This window comes from Taudactylus pleione, unplaced genomic scaffold (genome assembly GCF_031769625.1).
Source record: "Taudactylus pleione unplaced genomic scaffold, aTauple2 ptg000469l, whole genome shotgun sequence".
Taxonomy (NCBI): domain Eukaryota; kingdom Metazoa; phylum Chordata; class Amphibia; order Anura; family Myobatrachidae; genus Taudactylus; species Taudactylus pleione.
The window spans coordinates 738,664-758,658 of NW_028284871.1; the positions used below are offsets into that span (position 1 = coordinate 738,664).

The 19,995-nt window shown below is 42.5% G+C and overlaps 1 protein-coding gene across 2 annotated transcripts in view; it reads left to right on the top strand.

Annotated features, from left to right (window-relative positions):
- The first annotated feature begins 2,139 nt into the window (after positions 1–2,139).
- TSTD1 (thiosulfate sulfurtransferase like domain containing 1) overlaps positions 2,140–19,995 on the top strand; it is an 88,978-nt gene continuing 71,122 nt past the window's right edge. For both annotated transcript variants that reach the window (XM_088448867.1, XM_088448869.1), the window contains exon 1: positions 2,140–2,224. In XM_088448867.1, coding sequence (XP_088304993.1) covers positions 2,164–2,224 — 61 coding nt within the window. In that variant the 5' untranslated portion in view covers positions 2,140–2,163. The remainder of the gene's footprint in view (positions 2,225–19,995) is intronic.

Here is a 19,995-nt window from a genome sequence, read left to right on the forward strand (position 1 = left end):
ATGTGGGTCTACACCCGCTCTGTGTCCTTCAAGAATGGAGTGTACGCAGGGGGTGTATTGTGGGTGCACCCTTAGTCGGGGCGTGCTTGTGGGCACCTCATGTGCCAATAGCAGAGCAGCAGTTGCAGGAGATTCTGGCTGATTGATGGCTAAATGCTGGCGCTGGGTAAGTTATTGCCTTAGAAGTGGCCGGTGTATTGGCATTAAAGTAGCCGTCCGCAGGTCCTGCTCAGACTCTAAACCTAGTAATGGCTGAGGTGTGCCCAGTGTGTGATCATTATACCACAATAATATAACACTTCAAACTTATCTCAGAATAAAGACACGGAGACAGTAATGGATTTTATAACAGGTCGGCTATTTATTTAAGAAAATAATTTAACTATTTTAAATATTGTATGGTGCTGGAAGGACGGCACTTACACAGAGCAGCCCAACAATGCAAACTCAACAACAAAACACGGCATTGCGGGCGTATATCCGCCCTGTGGATGTCAAACCCTGCACTTGGGTATTAAGCATAGACCTTCTACCAAACACAACAACATCCTTAGATGGCTGTACTGCCCCCGTAGAGGTGGTACAGTGCTTCTCTACACAGAATAGAAGGTGAGCTAACAAACAATGAACCCTAGGGTACGGGAGGGCGGGCAAATGTTCCCAGGACAGAGGCCTCAGGCTCCTCCCACTAAGGATTTCAAAGGTTGGTACCCCCACAATGATCACCACCCAGGCCCAGCCTCCTGGTTTAAGTCACTACTGGCTCATTCGAGCCCTCCGTTATTCTAAGCATGGTAATTCCTGTCAGCCAGCTGGAGTGTGAGTGATTGTGTGTGTTGTGTGTGAGTGATTGTGTGTGTGTGTTGTGTGTGTGTGTGTGTTGTGTGTGAGTGATTGTGTGTGTGGTGTGTGTGTGTGTGTGGTGTGTGTGTGTTGTGTGTGTGTGTGTGTGTTGTGTGTGTGTGGTGTGTGTGTTGTGTGTGTGTGGGTTGTGTGTTGTGTGTGTGTTGTGTTGTGTGTGTGTGTTGTGTGTGAGTGATTGTGTGTGTGTGGTATGTGTGTGTGTGTGGTGTGTGTGTGTGTGGTGTGTGTTGTGTGTGTGGTGTGTGTGTGTGGTGTGTGTGTGTGTTGTGTGTGTTGTGTGTGTGTTGTGTTGTGTATGTGAGTGATTGTGTGTTGTGTGTGTGTGTGTTGTGTGTGTGTGTGTTGTGTGTGAGTGATTGTGTGTGGTGTGTGTGTTGTGTGTGTGTGTGTGTTGTGTGTGTGTTGTGTGTGTTGTGTGTTGTGTGTGAGTGATTGATTGTGTGTGTGTGTTGTGTGTGTGTGTGTGTGTGTGTGTGAGTGATTGATTGTGTGTGTGTGTGTTGTGTGTGTGTGTGTGTGTGGTGTGTGTGGTGTGTGTGTGTGTTGTGTGTGTTGTGTGTGTGTTGTGTGTGCTGTGTGTGTGTTGTGTGTGAGTGATTGTGTGTGTGTGTGTTGTGTGTGTGATTGTGTGTGTGTGTGTGTGTGGTGTGTGTGTGTGTGTGTTGTGTGTGATTGTGTGTGTTGTGTGTGTGTTGTGTGTGTGTGTTTTGTGTGTGTGTGTGTGTGTGTGTATCCATCTGTTACAGCCCATCCTAATACCACCCCTGCTGCTGTACTGGTGATATATTACATGACGTCATTGCCATATATCTGAAGATAATAGCCAGCACCATTTTTGTGTTATCAGGGGGAAGGGGTACACGGTGCCCCCCAATGCATTACTAGGGGATCACTGCGACATGTGAGAAAATACCTGCACAGGATCTTCCAGACATAAGTGAGCTCTCACCTGGACCCCTCCAGGTAACTCATCACTTCCAATACTAATATGTGCTGACTGCATGTACTGCAGACACCTGTGCAAAGGGCTTTATATTAGTGTCACACGTTCACTATACAGCTGCCTCTGCATATGCAGGTGTGGCTGGCAGGACATGCTGGGACTTGTGGTTCTACAGGCTGCTATGTATGATATGCTGACGAATGAGGGCTGAGCCCTGAGTCACACTGACTGCTTAACACACTCAGGCTCTCTCCCCCCCCATCCCCCTCCCCAAGTCGCATGACTCAATGTCCCCAGGGAGGGGACTGAGGGCGGAGACAGGTTATATAGGAAGGAGCGAGGACTGAGAGGCTGCAATGTTACTAAGGAAGCTGCTGGCAAAGCTAACACCGACTGCAGACCACACCATGAGTGCAGGTGAGAGTCTGGGGTAACGGTACACGTGGGTGAGAGCCTGGGGTAACGGTACACGTGGGGGAGAGCCTGGGGTAACGATACACGTGGGGGAGAGCCTGGGGTAACGTTACACGTGGGTGAGAGTCTGGGGTAACGGTACACGTGGGGGAGAGCCTGGGGTAACGATACACGTGGGTGAGAGTCTGGGGTAACGGTACACGTGGGTGAGAGCCTGGGGTAACGGTACACGTGGGTGAGAGCCTGGGGTAACTGTACACGTAGGTGAGAGCCTGGGGTAACGATACACGTGGGTGAGAGTCTGGGGTAACGGTACACGTGGGTGAGAGCCTGGGGTAACGATACATGTGGGGGACACGTGGGTGAGAGTCTGGGGTAACGGTACTCGTGGATGAGAGCCTGGGGTAACGGTACACGTGGGTGAGAGACTGGGGTAACAGTGCATGTGGGTGAGAGTCTGGGGTAACAGTGCATATAGGTGAGAGCCTGGGGTAACTGTACACGTGGGTGAGAGTCTGGGGTAACAGTACACGTGGGTGAGAGCCTGGGGTAACGGTACACGTGGGGGAGAGCCTGGGGTAACGGTACACGTGGATGAGAGTCTGGGGTAACGGTACACGTGGGTGAGTCTGGGGTAACGGTACATGTGGATGAGAGCCTGGGGTTACAGTGCATATGGGTGAGAGCCTGGGGTAACGGTACACGTGGGTGAGAGCCTGGGGTAACTGTACACGTGGGTGAGAGTCTGGGGTAACTGTACACGTGGGTGAGAGTCTGGGGTAACGGTACACGTGGGTGAGAGCCTGGGGTAACTGTACATGTAGGTGAGAGCCTGGGGTAACTGTACACGTGGGTGAGAGTCTGGGGTAACGGTACACGTGGGTGAGAGCCTGGGGTAACGGTACACGTAGGTGAGAGCCTGGGGTAACTGTACACGTGGGTGAGAGCCTGGGGTAACAGTACATATGGGTGAGAGCCTGGGGTAACTGTACACATGGGTGAGAGCCTGGGGTAACAGTGCATATGGGTGAGAGCCTGGGGTAACAGTACATATGGGTGAGAGTCTGGGGTAACGGTACACGTGGGTGAGAGCCTGGGGTAACGGTACACGTAGGTGAGAGCCTGGGGTAACTGTACACGTGGGTGAGAGCCTGGGGTAACAGTACATATGGGTGAGAGTCTGGGGTAATGGTACACGTGGGTGAGAGCCTGGGGTAACGGTACACGTGGGTGAGAGCCTGGGGTAACTGTACACGTGGGTGAGAGCCTGGGGTAACAGTGCATATGGGTGAGAGCCTGGGGTGAAAGTAAGGGGTATAATGACGTGAAAATTCTACTGGAACACTCACGGCGCAGATTCCAAAAAGCAGCTCTAAGATCTTATCTCATCTTGCCCAATACAAGAAAAAATTTACATGCAATAAAATATAGATAGTATCATAAGAGCACTAATCACCCACAATATACTTAAGATGGAAAGTAGTCCTTTGAATTGCTTGTCACTTTATTATTTCTTGTCACTTTATTATTTCTTGTTACTTTATTATTGCTTGTCACTTTATTATTTCTTGTCACTTTATTATTGCTTGTCACTTTATTATTGCTTGTCACTTTATTATTTCTTGTCACTTTATTATTGCTTGTCACTTTATTATTGCTTGTCACTTTATTATTGCTTGTCACTTTATTATTTCTTGTCACTTTATTATTGCTTGTCACTTTATTATTGCTTGTCACTTTATTATTTCTTGTCACTTTATTATTGCTTGTCACTTTATTATTTCTTGTCACTTTATTATTTCTTGTCACTTTATTATTGCTTGTCACTTTATTATTTCTTGTCACTTTATTATTTCTTGTCACTTTATTATTGCTTGTCACTTTATTATTGCTTGTCACTTTATTATTTCTTGTCACTTTATTATTTCTTGTTACTTTATTATTGCTTGTCACTTTATTATTTCTTGTCACTTTATTATTGCTTGTCACTTTATTATTGCTTGTCACTTTATTATTTCTTGTCACTTTATTATTGCTTGTCACTTTATTATTTCTTGTCACTTTATTATTGCTTGTCAATTTATTATTGCTTGTCACTTTATTATTTCTTGTCACTTTATTATTGCTTGTCACTTTATTATTTCTTGTCACTTTATTATTGCTTGTCACTTTATTATTGCTTGTCACTTTATTATTTCTTGTCACTTTATTATTGCTTGTCACTTTATTATTGCTTGTCACTTTATTATTTCTTGTCACTTTATTATTTCTTGTCACCTTTCGAAAGATCCTCTTCAAACATTCGATATATAAAACGACAAAAGGACCAGAACAAACGTGTAGAATAGTTTTCTGAAGAATTGTAAACAGTAACCACAAAATTCCGTAGTAAAATTTCAATAGGATAATGGAATAACGTACCGCACTCACTTATACTCAGTGTGGCATAAAACCTATAACAGTTTCTTTTCAACCCAATTTCTCAAAGAGATCATATATGACACTTCAGGGGTACACAGAAAGACGTACCCTACTCACATGAAACAGAGAGGGATGACTCATAAAATGGTATCTTTACCGGATAGACACGTACCCGAACTTACTTCAAATCCATATAGTTGGAAACACATAAAGGTTTCTTTAGATGTATTAATCCAAAAAAAAGGGAGGTTGTCCAATCAACAATCTAAAATCTTTAATAAATTCATGTAAAATAACTTCTGGCTAGAAAACATCAAGGATAGGAGAATTCCAAAAAATATCCAGGTACAGTTGTCAAGCAGGTTTGTTAACTTAGAGACAATCCGGATTAGTCTCCAAGGAACACACCTGATACCTTTAATATAGGTGAAATGTCCACAGTCCAAGTGTTCTCAAAGTGATGCAAACAGGCTTCTGACCAACGCGTTTCGATCCAATGTCTTTTTCAAGGTCTCCTTAATAATGCATCCCATGCCTCTTATATACGCAGAATGTATACTCAGTTGCCAATGAATTATTATTATTATTTTTATTAAGGGGCCATAACTGAGAGAAATTTTAGTTTATTTACTGTTGATTCCGTTTGTGGGTTGTTCTATTGGATGATATCCGGGATGAGATTGTGATGTGATTTCCGGTCATTCTGGGTATATAAGAGGCATGGGATGCATTATTAAGGTAAAGATACCATTTTATGAGTCATCCCTCTCTGTTTCATGTGAGTAGGGTACGTCTTTCTGTGTACCCCTGAAGTGTCATATATGATCTCTTTGAGAAATTGGGTTGAAAAGAAACTGTTATAGGTTTTATGCCACACTGAGTATAAGTGAGTGCGGTACGTTATTCCATTATCCTATTGAAATTTTACTACGGAATTTTGTGGTTACTGTTTACAATTCTTCAGAAAACTATTCTACACGTTTGTTCTGGTCCTTTTGTCGTTTTATATATCGAATGTTTGAAGAGGATCTTTCGAAAGGTGACAAGAAATAATAAAGTGACAAGAAATAATAAAGTGACAAGAAATAATAAAGTGACAAGAAATAAAGTGACAAGAAATAATAAAGTGACAAGCAATAATAAAGTGACAAGCAATAATAAAGTGACAAGAAATAATAAAGTGACAAGCAATAATAAAGTGACAAGAAATAATAAAGTGACAAGAAATAATAAAGTGACAAGAAATAATAAAGTGACAAGCAATAATAAAGTGACAAGAAATAATAAAGTGACAAGCAATAATAAAGTGACAAGAAATAATAAAGTGACAAGCAATTCAAAGGACTACTTTCCATCTTAAGTATATTGTTGTTGATTTGCGCTCTTATGATACTATCTATATTTTATTGCAAGGGGTATAATGAGTTAGCAATGAAGGTACAGTAGGTACATAGGAAAGTTGGTGGGTGCAGGTAGTTCCATCGGGGGGTGCAAATGGGTACACAGAAGATGAATGCAGGTAGGGACATGGCGGGTGCCTTACTATAGTGTGTCTCCTTGTACAACAGTGTTACCTGGTGTAATAGAGGATCACAGTGTTACCTGGTGTAATAGAGGATCACAGTGACACAGTGTTACCTGGTATAATAGAGGATCACAGTGTTACCTGGTGTAATAGAGGATCACAGTGTTACCTGGTGTAATAGAGGATCACAGTGACACAGTGTTACCTGGTGTAATAGAGGATCACAGTGATACAGTGTTACCTGGTGTAATAGAGGATCACAGTGACACAGTGTTACCTGGTATAATAGAGGATCACAGTGACACAGTGTTACCTGGTATAATAGAGGATCACAGTGATACAGTGTTACCTGGTGTAATAGAGGATCACAGTGATACAGTGTTACCTGGTGTAATAGAGGATCACAGTGTTACCTGGTATAATAGAGGATCACAGTGACACAGTGTTACCTGGTATAATAGAGGATCACAGTGATACAGTGTTACCTGGTATAATAGAGGATCACAGTGACACAGTGTTACCTGGTATAATAGAGGATCACAGTGACACAGTGTTACCTGGTATAATAGAGGATCACAGTGACACAGTGTTACCTGGTATAATAGAGGATCACAGTGACACAGTGTTACCTGGTATAATAGAGGATCACAGTGACACAGTGTTACCTGGTATAATAGAGGATCACAGTGATACAGTGTTACCTGGTATAATAGAGGATCACAGTGATACAGTGTTACCTGGTGTAATAGAGGATCACAGTGATACAGTGTTACCTGGTGTAATAGAGGATCACAGTGACACAGTGTTACCTGGTATAATAGAGGATCACAGTGACACAGTGTTACCTGGTATAATAGAGGATCACAGTGACACAGTGTTACCTGGTATAATAGAGGATCACAGTGACACAGTGTTACCTGGTGTAATAGAGGATCACAGTGATACAGTGTTACCTGGTATAATAGAGGATCACAGTGATACAGTGTTACCTGGTGTAATAGAGGATCACAGTGATACAGTGTTACCTGGTATAATAGAGGATCACAGTGATACAGTGTTACCTGGTGTAATAGAGGATCACAGTGACACAGTGTTACCTGGTGTAATAGAGGATCACAGTGATACAGTGTTACCTGGTGTAATAGAGGATCACAGTGATACAGTGTTACCTGGTATAATAGAGGATCACAGTGATACAGTGTTACCTGGTGTAATAGAGGATCACAGTGACACAGTGTTACCTGGTATAATAGAGGATCACAGTGACACAGTGTTACCTGGTATAATAGAGGATCACAGTGACACAGTGTTACCTGGTATAATAGAGGATCACAGTGACACAGTGTTACCTGGTATAATAGAGGATCACAGTGACACAGTGTTACCTGGTGTAATAGAGGATCACAGTGACACAGTGTTACCTGGTATAATAGAGGATCACAGTGACACAGTGTTACCTGGTATAATAGAGGATCACAGTGACACAGTGTTACCTGGTATAATAGAGGATCACAGTGACACAGTGTTACCTGGTATAATAGAGGATCACAGTGACACAGTGTTACCTGGTATAATAGAGGATCACAGTGACACAGTGTTACCTGGTATAATAGAGGATCACAGTGACACAGTGTTACCTGGTGTAATAGAGGATCACAGTGACACAGTGTTACCTGGTATAATAGAGGATCACAGTGATACAATGTTACCTGGTATAATAGAGGATCACAGTGATACAGTGTTACCTGGTATAATAGAGGATCACAGTGACACAGTGTTACCTGGTATAATAGAGGATCACAGTGATACAGTGTTACCTGGTATAATAGAGGATCACAGTGACACAGTGTTACCTGGTATAATAGAGGATCACAGTGATACAGTGTTACCTGGTATAATAGAGGATCACAGTGACACAGTGTTACCTGGTATAATAGAGGATCACAGTGACACCGTGTTACCTGGTATAATAGAGGATCACAGTGACACCGTGTTACCTGGTGTAATAGAGGATCACAGTGACACAGTGTTACCTGGTGTAATAGAGGATTACAGTGACACAGTGTTACCTGGTATAATAGAGGATCACAGTGACACAGTGTTACCTGGTATAATAGAGGATCACAGTGATACAGTGTTACCTGGTGTAATAGAGGATCACAGTGACACAGTGTTACCTGGTGTAATAGAGGATCACAGTGACACAGTGTTACCTGGTATAATAGAGGATCACAGTGACACAGTGTTACCTGGTGTAATAGAGGATCACAGTGATACAGTGTTACCTGGTGTAATAGAGGATCACAGTGACACAGTGTTACCTGGTATAATAGAGGATCACAGTGATACAGTGTTACCTGGTATAATAGAGGATCACAGTGACACAGTGTTACCTGGTATAATAGAGGATCACAGTGATACAGTGTTACCTGGTATAATAGAGGATCACAGTGACACAGTGTTACCTGGTATAATAGAGGATCACAGTGACACAGTGTTACCTGGTATAATAGAGGATCACAGTGACACCGTGTTACCTGGTGTAATAGAGGATCACAGTGACACAGTGTTACCTGGTGTAATAGAGGATCACAGTGATACAGTGTTACCTGGTATAATAGAGGATCACAGTGTTACCTGGTGTAATAGAGGATCACAGTGACACAGTGTTACCTGGTGTAATAGAGGATCACAGTGACACAGTGTTACCTGGTGTAATAGAGGATCACAGTGTTACCTGGTATAATAGAGGATCACAGTGATACAGTGTTACCTGGTATAATAGAGGATCACAGTGACACAATGTTACCTGGTATAATAGAGGATCACAGTGATACAGTGTTACCTGGTATAATAGAGGATCACAGTGACACAGTGTTACCTGGTATAATAGAGGATAACAGTGACACAGTGTTACCTGGTGTAATAGAGGATCACAGTGTTACCTGGTATAATAGAGGATCACAGTGACACAGTGTTACCTGGTATAATAGAGGATCACAGTGATACAGTGTTACCTGGTGTAATAGAGGATCACAGTGTTACCTGGTATAATAGAGGATCACAGTGACACAGTGTTAACTGGTGTAATAGAGGATCACAGTGACACAGTGTTACCTGGTATAATAGAGGATCACAGTGACACAGTGTTACCTGGTGTAATAGAGGATCACAGTGACACAGTGTTACCTGGTGTAATAGAGGATCACAGTGATACAGTGTTACCTGGTGTAATAGAGGATCACAGTGACACAGTGTTACCTGGTATAATAGAGGATCACAGTGACACAGTGTTACCTGGTATAACAGAGGATCACAGTGACACAGTGTTACCTGGTATAATAGAGGATCACAGTGATACAGTGTTACCTGGTGTAATAGAGGATCACAGTGACACAGTGTTACCTGGTATAATAGAGGATCACAGTGACACCGTGTTACCTGGTATAATAGAGGATCACAGTGACACCGTGTTACCTGGTGTAATAGAGGATCACAGTGACACAGTGTTACCTGGTATAATAGAGGATCACAGTGATACAGTGTTACCTGGTGTAATAGAGGATCACAGTGATACAGTGTTACCTGGTGTAATAGAGGATCACAGTGATACAGTGTTACCTGGTATAATAGAGGATCACAGTGACACAGTGTTACCTGGTATAATAGAGGATCACAGTGACACAGTGTTACCTGGTGTAATAGAGGATCACAGTGACACAGTGTTACCTGGTATAATAGAGGATCACAGTGATACAGTGTTACCTGGTATAATAGAGGATCACAGTGACACAGTGTTACCTGGTATAATAGAGGATCACAGTGATACAGTGTTACCTGGTATAATAGAGGATCACAGTGACACAGTGTTACCTGGTATAATAGAGGATCACAGTGACACAGTGTTACCTGGTATAATAGAGGATCACAGTGATACAGTGTTACCTGGTATAATAGAGGATCACAGTGATACAGTGTTACCTGGTATAATAGAGGATCACAGTGATACAGTGTTACCTGGTATAATAGAGGATCACAGTGATACAGTGTTACCTGGTATAATAGAGGATCACAGTGACACAGTGTTACCTGGTATAATAGAGGATCACAGTGACACAGTGTTACCTGGTATAATAGAGGATCACAGTGACACAGTGTTACCTGGTATAATAGAGGATCACAGTGATACAGTGTTACCTGGTATAATAGAGGATCACAGTGACACAGTGTTACCTGGTGTAATAGAGGATCACAGTGACACAGTGTTACCTGGTGTAATAGAGGATCACAGTGACACAGTGTTACCTGGTGTAATAGAGGATCACAGTGACACAGTGTTACCTGGTGTAATAGAGGATCACAGTGACACAGTGTTACCTGGTGTAATAGAGGATCACAGTGATACAGTGTTACCTGGTATAATAGAGGATCACAGTGACACCGTGTTACCTGGTGTAATAGAGGATCACAGTGACACAGTGTTACCTGGTGTAATAGAGGATCACAGTGACACAGTGTTACCTGGTGTAATAGAGGATCACAGTGATACAGTGTTACCTGGTGTAATAGAGGATCACAGTGACACAGTGTTACCTGGTGTAATAGAGGATCACAGTGACACAGTGTTACCTGGTGTAATAGAGGATCACAGTGACACAGTGTTACCTGGTGTAATAGAGGATCACAGTGACACAGTGTTACCTGGTGTAATAGAGGATCACAGTGATACAGTGTTACCTGGTATAATAGAGGATCACAGTGACACAGTGTTACCTGGTATAATAGAGGATCACAGTGACACAGTGTTACCTGGTATAATAGAGGATCACAGTGACACAGTGTTACCTGGTATAATAGAGGATCACAGTGACACAGTGTTACCTGGTATAATAGAGGATCACAGTGATACAGTGTTACCTGGTATAATAGAGGATCACAGTGATACAGTGTTACCTGGTATAATAGAGGATCACAGTGACACAGTGTTACCTGGTATAATAGAGGATCACAGTGACACAGTGTTACCTGGTATAATAGAGGATCACAGTGATACAGTGTTACCTGGTATAATAGAGGATCACAGTGATACAGTGTTACCTGGTATAATAGAGGATCACAGTGACAAAGTGTTACCTGGTATAATAGAGGATCACAGTGACACAGTGTTACCTGGTATAATAGAGGATCACAGTGACACAGTGTTACCTGGTATAATAGAGGATCACAGTGACACAGTGTTACCTGGTGTAATAGAGGATCACAGTGATACAGTGTTACCTGGTATAATAGAGGATCACAGTGACACCGTGTTACCTGGTGTAATAGAGGATCACAGTGACACAGTGTTACCTGGTATAATAGAGGATCACAGTGACACAGTGTTACCTGGTGTAATAGAGGATCACAGTGACACAGTGTTACCTGGTGTAATAGAGGATCACAGTGACACAGTGTTACCTGGTGTAATAGAGGATCACAGTGACACAGTGTTACCTGGTGTAATAGAGGATCACAGTGACACAGTGTTACCTGGTGTAATAGAGGATCACAGTGACACAGTGTTACCTGGTGTAATAGAGGATCACAGTGACACAGTGTTACCTGGTGTAATAGAGGATCACAGTGACACAGTGTTACCTGGTGTAATAGAGGATCACAGTGACACAGTGTTACCTGGTATAATAGAGGATCACAGTGACACAGTGTTACCTGGTATAATAGAGGATCACAGTGACACAGTGTTACCTGGTATAATAGAGGATCACAGTGACACAGTGTTACCTGGTATAATAGAGGATCACAGTGACACAGTGTTACCTGGTATAATAGAGGATCACAGTGACACAGTGTTACCTGGTATAATAGAGGATCACAGTGACACAGTGTTACCTGGTATAATAGAGGATCACAGTGACACAGTGTTACCTGGTGTAATAGAGGATCACAGTGACACAGTGTTACCTGGTGTAATAGAGGATCACAGTGACACAGTGTTACCTGGTGTAATAGAGGATCACAGTGACACAGTGTTACCTGGTGTAATAGAGGATCACAGTGACACAGTGTTACCTGGTGTAATAGAGGATCACAGTGATACAGTGTTACCTGGTGTAATAGAGGATCACAGTGACACAGTGTTACCTGGTGTAATAGAGGATCACAGTGACACAGTGTTACCTGGTGTAATAGAGGATCACAGTGACACAGTGTTACCTGGTGTAATAGAGGATCACAGTGATACAGTGTTACCTGGTATAATAGAGGATCACAGTGATACAGTGTTACCTGGTGTAATAGAGGATCACAGTGACACAGTGTTACCTGGTGTAATAGAGGATCACAGTGACACAGTGTTACCTGGTATAATAGAGGATCACAGTGACACAGTGTTACCTGGTATAATAGAGGATCGCAGTGACACAATGTTACCTGGTATAATAGAGGATCGCAGTGATACAGTGTTACCTGGTGTAATAGAGGATCACAGTGACACAGTGTTACCTGGTGTAATAGAGGATCACAGTGACACAGTGTTACCTGGTGTAATAGAGGATCACAGTGACACAGTGTTACCTGGTGTAATAGAGGATCACAGTGACACAGTGTTACCTGGTGTAATAGAGGATCACAGTGACACAGTGTTACCTGGTGTAATAGAGGATCACAGTGACACAGTGTTACCTGGTGTAATAGAGGATCACAGTGACACAGTGTTACCTGGTGTAATAGAGGATCACAGTGACACAGTGTTACCTGGTGTAATAGAGGATCACAGTGACACAGTGTTACCTGGTGTAATAGAGGATCACAGTGACACAGTGTTACCTGGTATAATAGAGGATCACAGTGTTACCTGGTGTAATAGAGGATCACAGTGACACAGTGTTACCTGGTGTAATAGAGGATCACAGTGACACAGTGTTACCTGGTGTAATAGAGGATCACAGTGACACAGTGTTACCTGGTGTAATAGAGGATCACAGTGACACAGTGTTACCTGGTATAATAGAGGATCACAGTGTTACCTGGTGTAATAGAGGATCACAGTGACACAGTGTTACCTGGTGTAATAGAGGATCACAGTGACACAGTGTTACCTGGTGTAATAGAGGATCACAGTGTTACCTGGTATAATAGAGGATCACAGTGATACAGTGTTACCTGGTATAATAGAGGATCACAGTGACACAGTGTTACCTGGTATAATAGAGGATCACAGTGACACAGTGTTACCTGGTGTAATAGAGGATCACAGTGACACAGTGTTACCTGGTGTAATAGAGGATCACAGTGACACAGTGTTACCTGGTGTAATAGAGGATCACAGTGACACAGTGTTACCTGGTATAATAGAGGATCACAGTGACACAGTGTTACAATAGAGGATCACAGTGACACAGTGTTACCTGGTATAATAGAGGATCACAGTGACACAGTGTTACCTGGTATAATAGAGGATCACAGTGACACAGTGTTACCTGGTATAATAGAGGATCACAGTGACACAGTGTTACCTGGTATAATAGAGGATCACAGTGACACAGTGTTACCTGGTATAATAGAGGATCACAGTGATACAGTGTTACCTGGTATAATAGAGGATCACAGTGACACAGTGTTACCTGGTATAATAGAGGATCACAGTGACACAGTGTTACCTGGTATAATAGAGGATCACAGTGACACAGTGTTACCTGGTGTAATAGAGGATCACAGTGATACAGTGTTACCTGGTATAATAGAGGATCACAGTGACACAGTGTTACCTGGTATAATAGAGGATCACAGTGACACAGTGTTACCTGGTGTAATAGAGGATCACAGTGATACAGTGTTACCTGGTGTAATAGAGGATCACAGTGATACAGTGTTACCTGGTATAATAGAGGATCACAGTGATACAGTGTTACCTGGTATAATAGAGGATCACAGTGACACAGTGTTACCTGGTATAATAGAGGATCACAGTGACACAGTGTTACCTGGTATAATAGAGGATCACAGTGATACCTGGTGTAATAGAGGATCACAGTGACACAGTGTTACCTGGTATAATAGAGGATCACAGTGTTACCTGGTGTAATAGAGGATCACAGTGACACAGTGTTACCTGGTATAATAGAGGATCACAGTGACACAGTGTTACCTGGTATAATAGAGGATCACAGTGACACAGTGTTACCTGGTATAATAGAGGATCACAGTGACACAGTGTTACCTGGTATAATAGAGGATCACAGTGACACAGTGTTACCTGGTATAATAGAGGATCACAGTGACACAGTGTTACCTGGTATAATAGAGGATCACAGTGACACAGTGTTACCTGGTGTAATAGAGGATCACAGTGACACAGTGTTACCTGGTGTAATAGAGGATCATAGTGACACAGTGTTACCTGGTGTAATAGAGGATCACAGTGACACAGTGTTACCTGGTGTAATAGAGGATCACAGTGACACAGTGTTACCTGGTGTAATAGAGGATCATAGTGACACAGTGTTACCTGGTATAATAGAGGATCACAGTGACACAGTGTTACCTGGTGTAATAGAGGATCACAGTGATACAGTGTTACCTGGTATAATAGAGGATCACAGTGATACAGTGTTACCTGGTATAATAGAGGATCACAGTGTTACCTGGTGTAATAGAGGATCACAGTGACACAGTGTTACCTGGTGTAATAGAGGATCACAGTGATACAGTGTTACCTGGTATAATAGAGGATCACAGTGACACAGTGTTACCTGGTGTAATAGAGGATCACAGTGACACAGTGTTACCTGGTGTAATAGAGGATCACAGTGATACAGTGTTACCTGGTATAATAGAGGATCACAGTGATACAGTGTTACCTGGTATAATAGAGGATCACAGTGACACAGTGTTACCTGGTATAATAGAGGATCACAGTGACACAGTGTTACCTGGTATAATAGAGGATCACAGTGACACAGTGTTACCTGGTGTAATAGAGGATCACAGTGACACAGTGTTACCTGGTGTAATAGAGGATCATAGTGACACAGTGTTACCTGGTATAATAGAGGATCACAGTGACACAGTGTTACCTGGTGTAATAGAGGATCACAGTGATACAGTGTTACCTGGTATAATAGAGGATCACAGTGATACAGTGTTACCTGGTATAATAGAGGATCACAGTGTTACCTGGTGTAATAGAGGATCACAGTGACACAGTGTTACCTGGTGTAATAGAGGATCACAGTGATACAGTGTTACCTGGTATAATAGAGGATCACAGTGATACAGTGTTACCTGGTATAATAGAGGATCACAGTGACACAGTGTTACCTGGTGTAATAGAGGATCACAGTGACACAGTGTTACCTGGTATAATAGAGGATCACAGTGACACAGTGTTACCTGGTATAATAGAGGATCACAGTGACACCGTGTTACCTGGTGTAATAGAGGATCACAGTGACACAGTGTTACCTGGTATAATAGAGGATCACAGTGACACAGTGTTACCTGGTGTAATAGAGGATCACAGTGATACAGTGTTACCTGGTGTAATAGAGGATCACAGTGATACAGTGTTACCTGGTGTAATAGAGGATCACAGTGACACAGTGTTACCTGGTATAATAGAGGATCACAGTGACACAGTGTTACCTGGTATAATAGAGGATCACAGTGATACAGTGTTACCTGGTGTAATAGAGGATCACAGTGACACAGTGTTACCTGGTGTAATAGAGGATCACAGTGACACAGTGTTACCTGGTATAATAGAGGATCACAGTGACACAGTGTTACCTGGTGTAATAGAGGATCACAGTGACACAGTGTTACCTGGTATAATAGAGGATCACAGTGATACAGTGTTACCTGGTATAATAGAGGATCACAGTGACACAGTGTTACCTGGTATAATAGAGGATCACAGTGACACAGTGTTACCTGGTATAATAGAGGATCACAGTGATACAGTGTTACCTGGTATAATAGAGGATCACAGTGATACAGTGTTACCTGGTATAATAGAGGATCACAGTGACACAGTGTTACCTGGTATAATAGAGGATCACAGTGATACAGTGTTACCTGGTATAATAGAGGATCACAGTGATACAGTGTTACCTGGTATAATAGAGGATCACAGTGACACAGTGTTACCTGGTGTAATAGAGGATCACAGTGACACAGTGTTACCTGGTATAATAGAGGATCACAGTGACACAGTGTTACCTGGTATAATAGAGGATCACAGTGACACAGTGTTACCTGGTGTAATAGAGGATCACAGTGATACAGTGTTACCTGGTGTAATAGAGGATCACATTGATACAGTGTTACCTGGTATAATAGAGGATCACAGTGACACAGTGTTACCTGGTATAATAGAGGATCACAGTGACACAGTGTTACCTGGTGTAATAGAGGATCACAGTGATACAGTGTTACCTGGTATAATAGAGGATCACAGTGATACAGTGTTACCTGGTATAATAGAGGATCACAGTGATACAGTGTTACCTGGTGTAATAGAGGATCACAGTGACACAGTGTTACCTGGTGTAATAGAGGATCACAGTGACACAGTGTTACCTGGTATAATAGAGGATCACAGTGACACAGTGTTACCTGGTATAATAGAGGATCACAGTGACACAGTGTTACCTGGTGTAATAGAGGATCACAGTGACACAGTGTTACCTGGTGTAATAGAGGATCACAGTGACACAGTGTTACCTGGTATAATAGAGGATCACAGTGACACCGTGTTACCTGGTATAATAGAGGATCACAGTGATACAGTGTTACCTGGTGTAATAGAGGATCACAGTGACACAGTGTTACCTGGTGTAATAGAGGATCACAGTGATACAGTGTTACCTGGTATAATAGAGGATCACAGTGACACAGTGTTACCTGGTGTAATAGAGGATCACAGTGATACAGTGTTACCTGGTATAATAGAGGATCACAGTGATACAGTGTTACCTGGTGTAATAGAGGATCACAGTGATACAGTGTTACCTGGTGTAATAGAGGATCACAGTGACACAGTGTTACCTGGTATAATAGAGGATCACAGTGACACAGTGTTAGCTGGTATAATAGAGGATCACAGTGACACAGTGTTACCTGGTATAATAGAGGATCACAGTGACACAGTGTTACCTGGTGTAATAGAGGATCACAGTGACACAGTGTTACCTGGTGTAATAGAGGATCACAGTGATACAGTGTTACCTGGTATAATAGAGGATCACAGTGACACAGTGTTACCTGGTATAATAGAGGATCACAGTGATACAGTGTTACCTGGTATAATAGAGGATCACAGTGACACAGTGTTACCTGGTGTAATAGAGGATCACAGTGACACAGTGTTACCTGGTATAATAGAGGATCACAGTGATACAGTGTTACCTGGTGTAATAGAGGATCACAGTGACACAGTGTTACCTGGTGTAATAGAGGATCACAGTGACACAGTGTTACCTGGTGTAATAGAGGATCACAGTGACACAGTGTTACCTGGTGTAATAGAGGATCACAGTGACACAGTGTTACCTGGTGTAATAGAGGATCACAGTGACACAGTGTTACCTGGTGTAATAGAGGATCACAGTGATACAGTGTTACCTGGTGTAATAGAGGATCACAGTGACACAGTGTTACCTGGTGTAATAGAGGATCACAGTGACACAGTGTTACCTGGTGTAATAGAGGATCACAGTGACACAGTGTTACCTGGTGTAATAGAGGATCACAGTGATACAGTGTTACCTGGTGTAATAGAGGATCACAGTGATACAGTGTTACCTGGTATAATAGAGGATCACAGTGACACAGTGTTACCTGGTATAATAGAGGATCACAGTGACACAGTGTTACCTGGTGTAATAGAGGATCACAGTGACACAGTGTTACCTGGTGTAATAGAGGATCACAGTGATACAGTGTTACCTGGTATAATAGAGGATCACAGTGACACAGTGTTACCTGGTATAATAGAGGATCACAGTGACACAGTGTTACCTGGTATAATAGAGGATCACAGTGACACAGTGTTACCTGGTATAATAGAGGATCACAGTGACACAATGTTACCTGGTATAATAGAGGATCACAGTGACACAGTGTTACCTGGTATAATAGAGGATCACAGTGACACAGTGTTACCTGGTATAATAGAGGATCACAGTGATACAGTGTTACCTGGTATAATAGAGGATCACAGTGATACAGTGTTACCTGGTATAATAGAGGATCACAGTGACACAGTGTTACCTGGTGTAATAGAGGATCACAGTGATACAGTGTTACCTGGTATAATAGAGGATCACAGTGACACAATGTTACCTGGTGTAATAGAGGATCACAGTGACACAGTGTTACCTGGTATAATAGAGGATCACAGTGACACAGTGTTACCTGGTATAATAGAGGATCACAGTGACACAGTGTTACCTGGTATAATAGAGGATCACAGTGACACAGTGTTACCTGGTATAATAGAGGATCACAGTGACACAGTGTTACCTGGTATAATAGAGGATCACAGTGACACAGTGTTACCTGGTGTAATAGAGGATCACAGTGACACAGTGTTACCTGGTGTAATAGAGGATCACAGTGACACAGTGTTACCTGGTGTAATAGAGGATCACAGTGACACCGTGTTACCTGGTGTAATAGAGGATCACAGTGACACCGTGTTACCTGGTGTAATAGAGGATCACAGTGACACCGTGTTACCTGGTGTAATAGAGGATCACAGTGACACAGTGTTACCTGGTGTAATAGAGGATCACAGTGACACAGTGTTACCTGGTGTAATAGAGGATCACAGTGACACAGTGTTACCTGGTATAATAGAGGATCACAGTGACACAGTGTTACCTGGTATAATAGAGGATCACAGTGACACAGTGTTACCTGGTATAATAGAGGATCACAGTGACACAGTGTTACCTGGTATAATAGAGGATCACAGTGACACAGTGTTACCTGGTGTAATAGAGGATCACAGTGACACAGTGTTACCTGGTGTAATAGAGGATCACAGTGACACAGTGTTACCTGGTGTAATAGAGGATCACAGTGACACAGTGTTACCTGGTATAATAGAGGATCACAGTGACACAGTGTTACCTGGTATAATAGAGGATCACAGTGACACAGTGTTACCTGGTATAATAGAGGATCACAGTGACACAGTGTTACCTGGTATAATAGAGGATCACAGTGACACAGTGTTACCTGGTGTAATAGAGGATCACAGTGACACAGTGTTACCTGGTATAATAGAGGATCACAGTGACACAGTGTTACCTGGTGTAATAGAGGATCACAGTGATACAGTGTTACCTGGTGTAATAGAGGATCACAGTGACACAGTGTTACCTGGTGTAATAGAGGATCACAGTGACACAGTGTTACCTGGTATAATAGAGGATCACAGTGATACAGTGTTACCTGGTATAATAGAGGATCACAGTGATACAGTGTTACCTGGTATAATAGAGGATCACAGTGATACAGTGTTACCTGGTATAATAGAGGATCACAGTGATACAGTGTTACCTGGTATAATAGAGGATCACAGTGATACAGTGTTACCTGGTATAATAGAGGATCACAGTGACACAGTGTTACCTGGTATAATAGAGGATCACAGTGACACAGTGTTACCTGGTATAATAGAGGATCACAGTGACACAGTGTTACCTGGTATAATAGAGGATCACAGTGACACAGTGTTACCTGGTATAATAGAGGATCACAGTGATACAGTGTTACCTGGTGTAATAGAGGATCACAGTGATACAGTGTTACCTGGTATAAT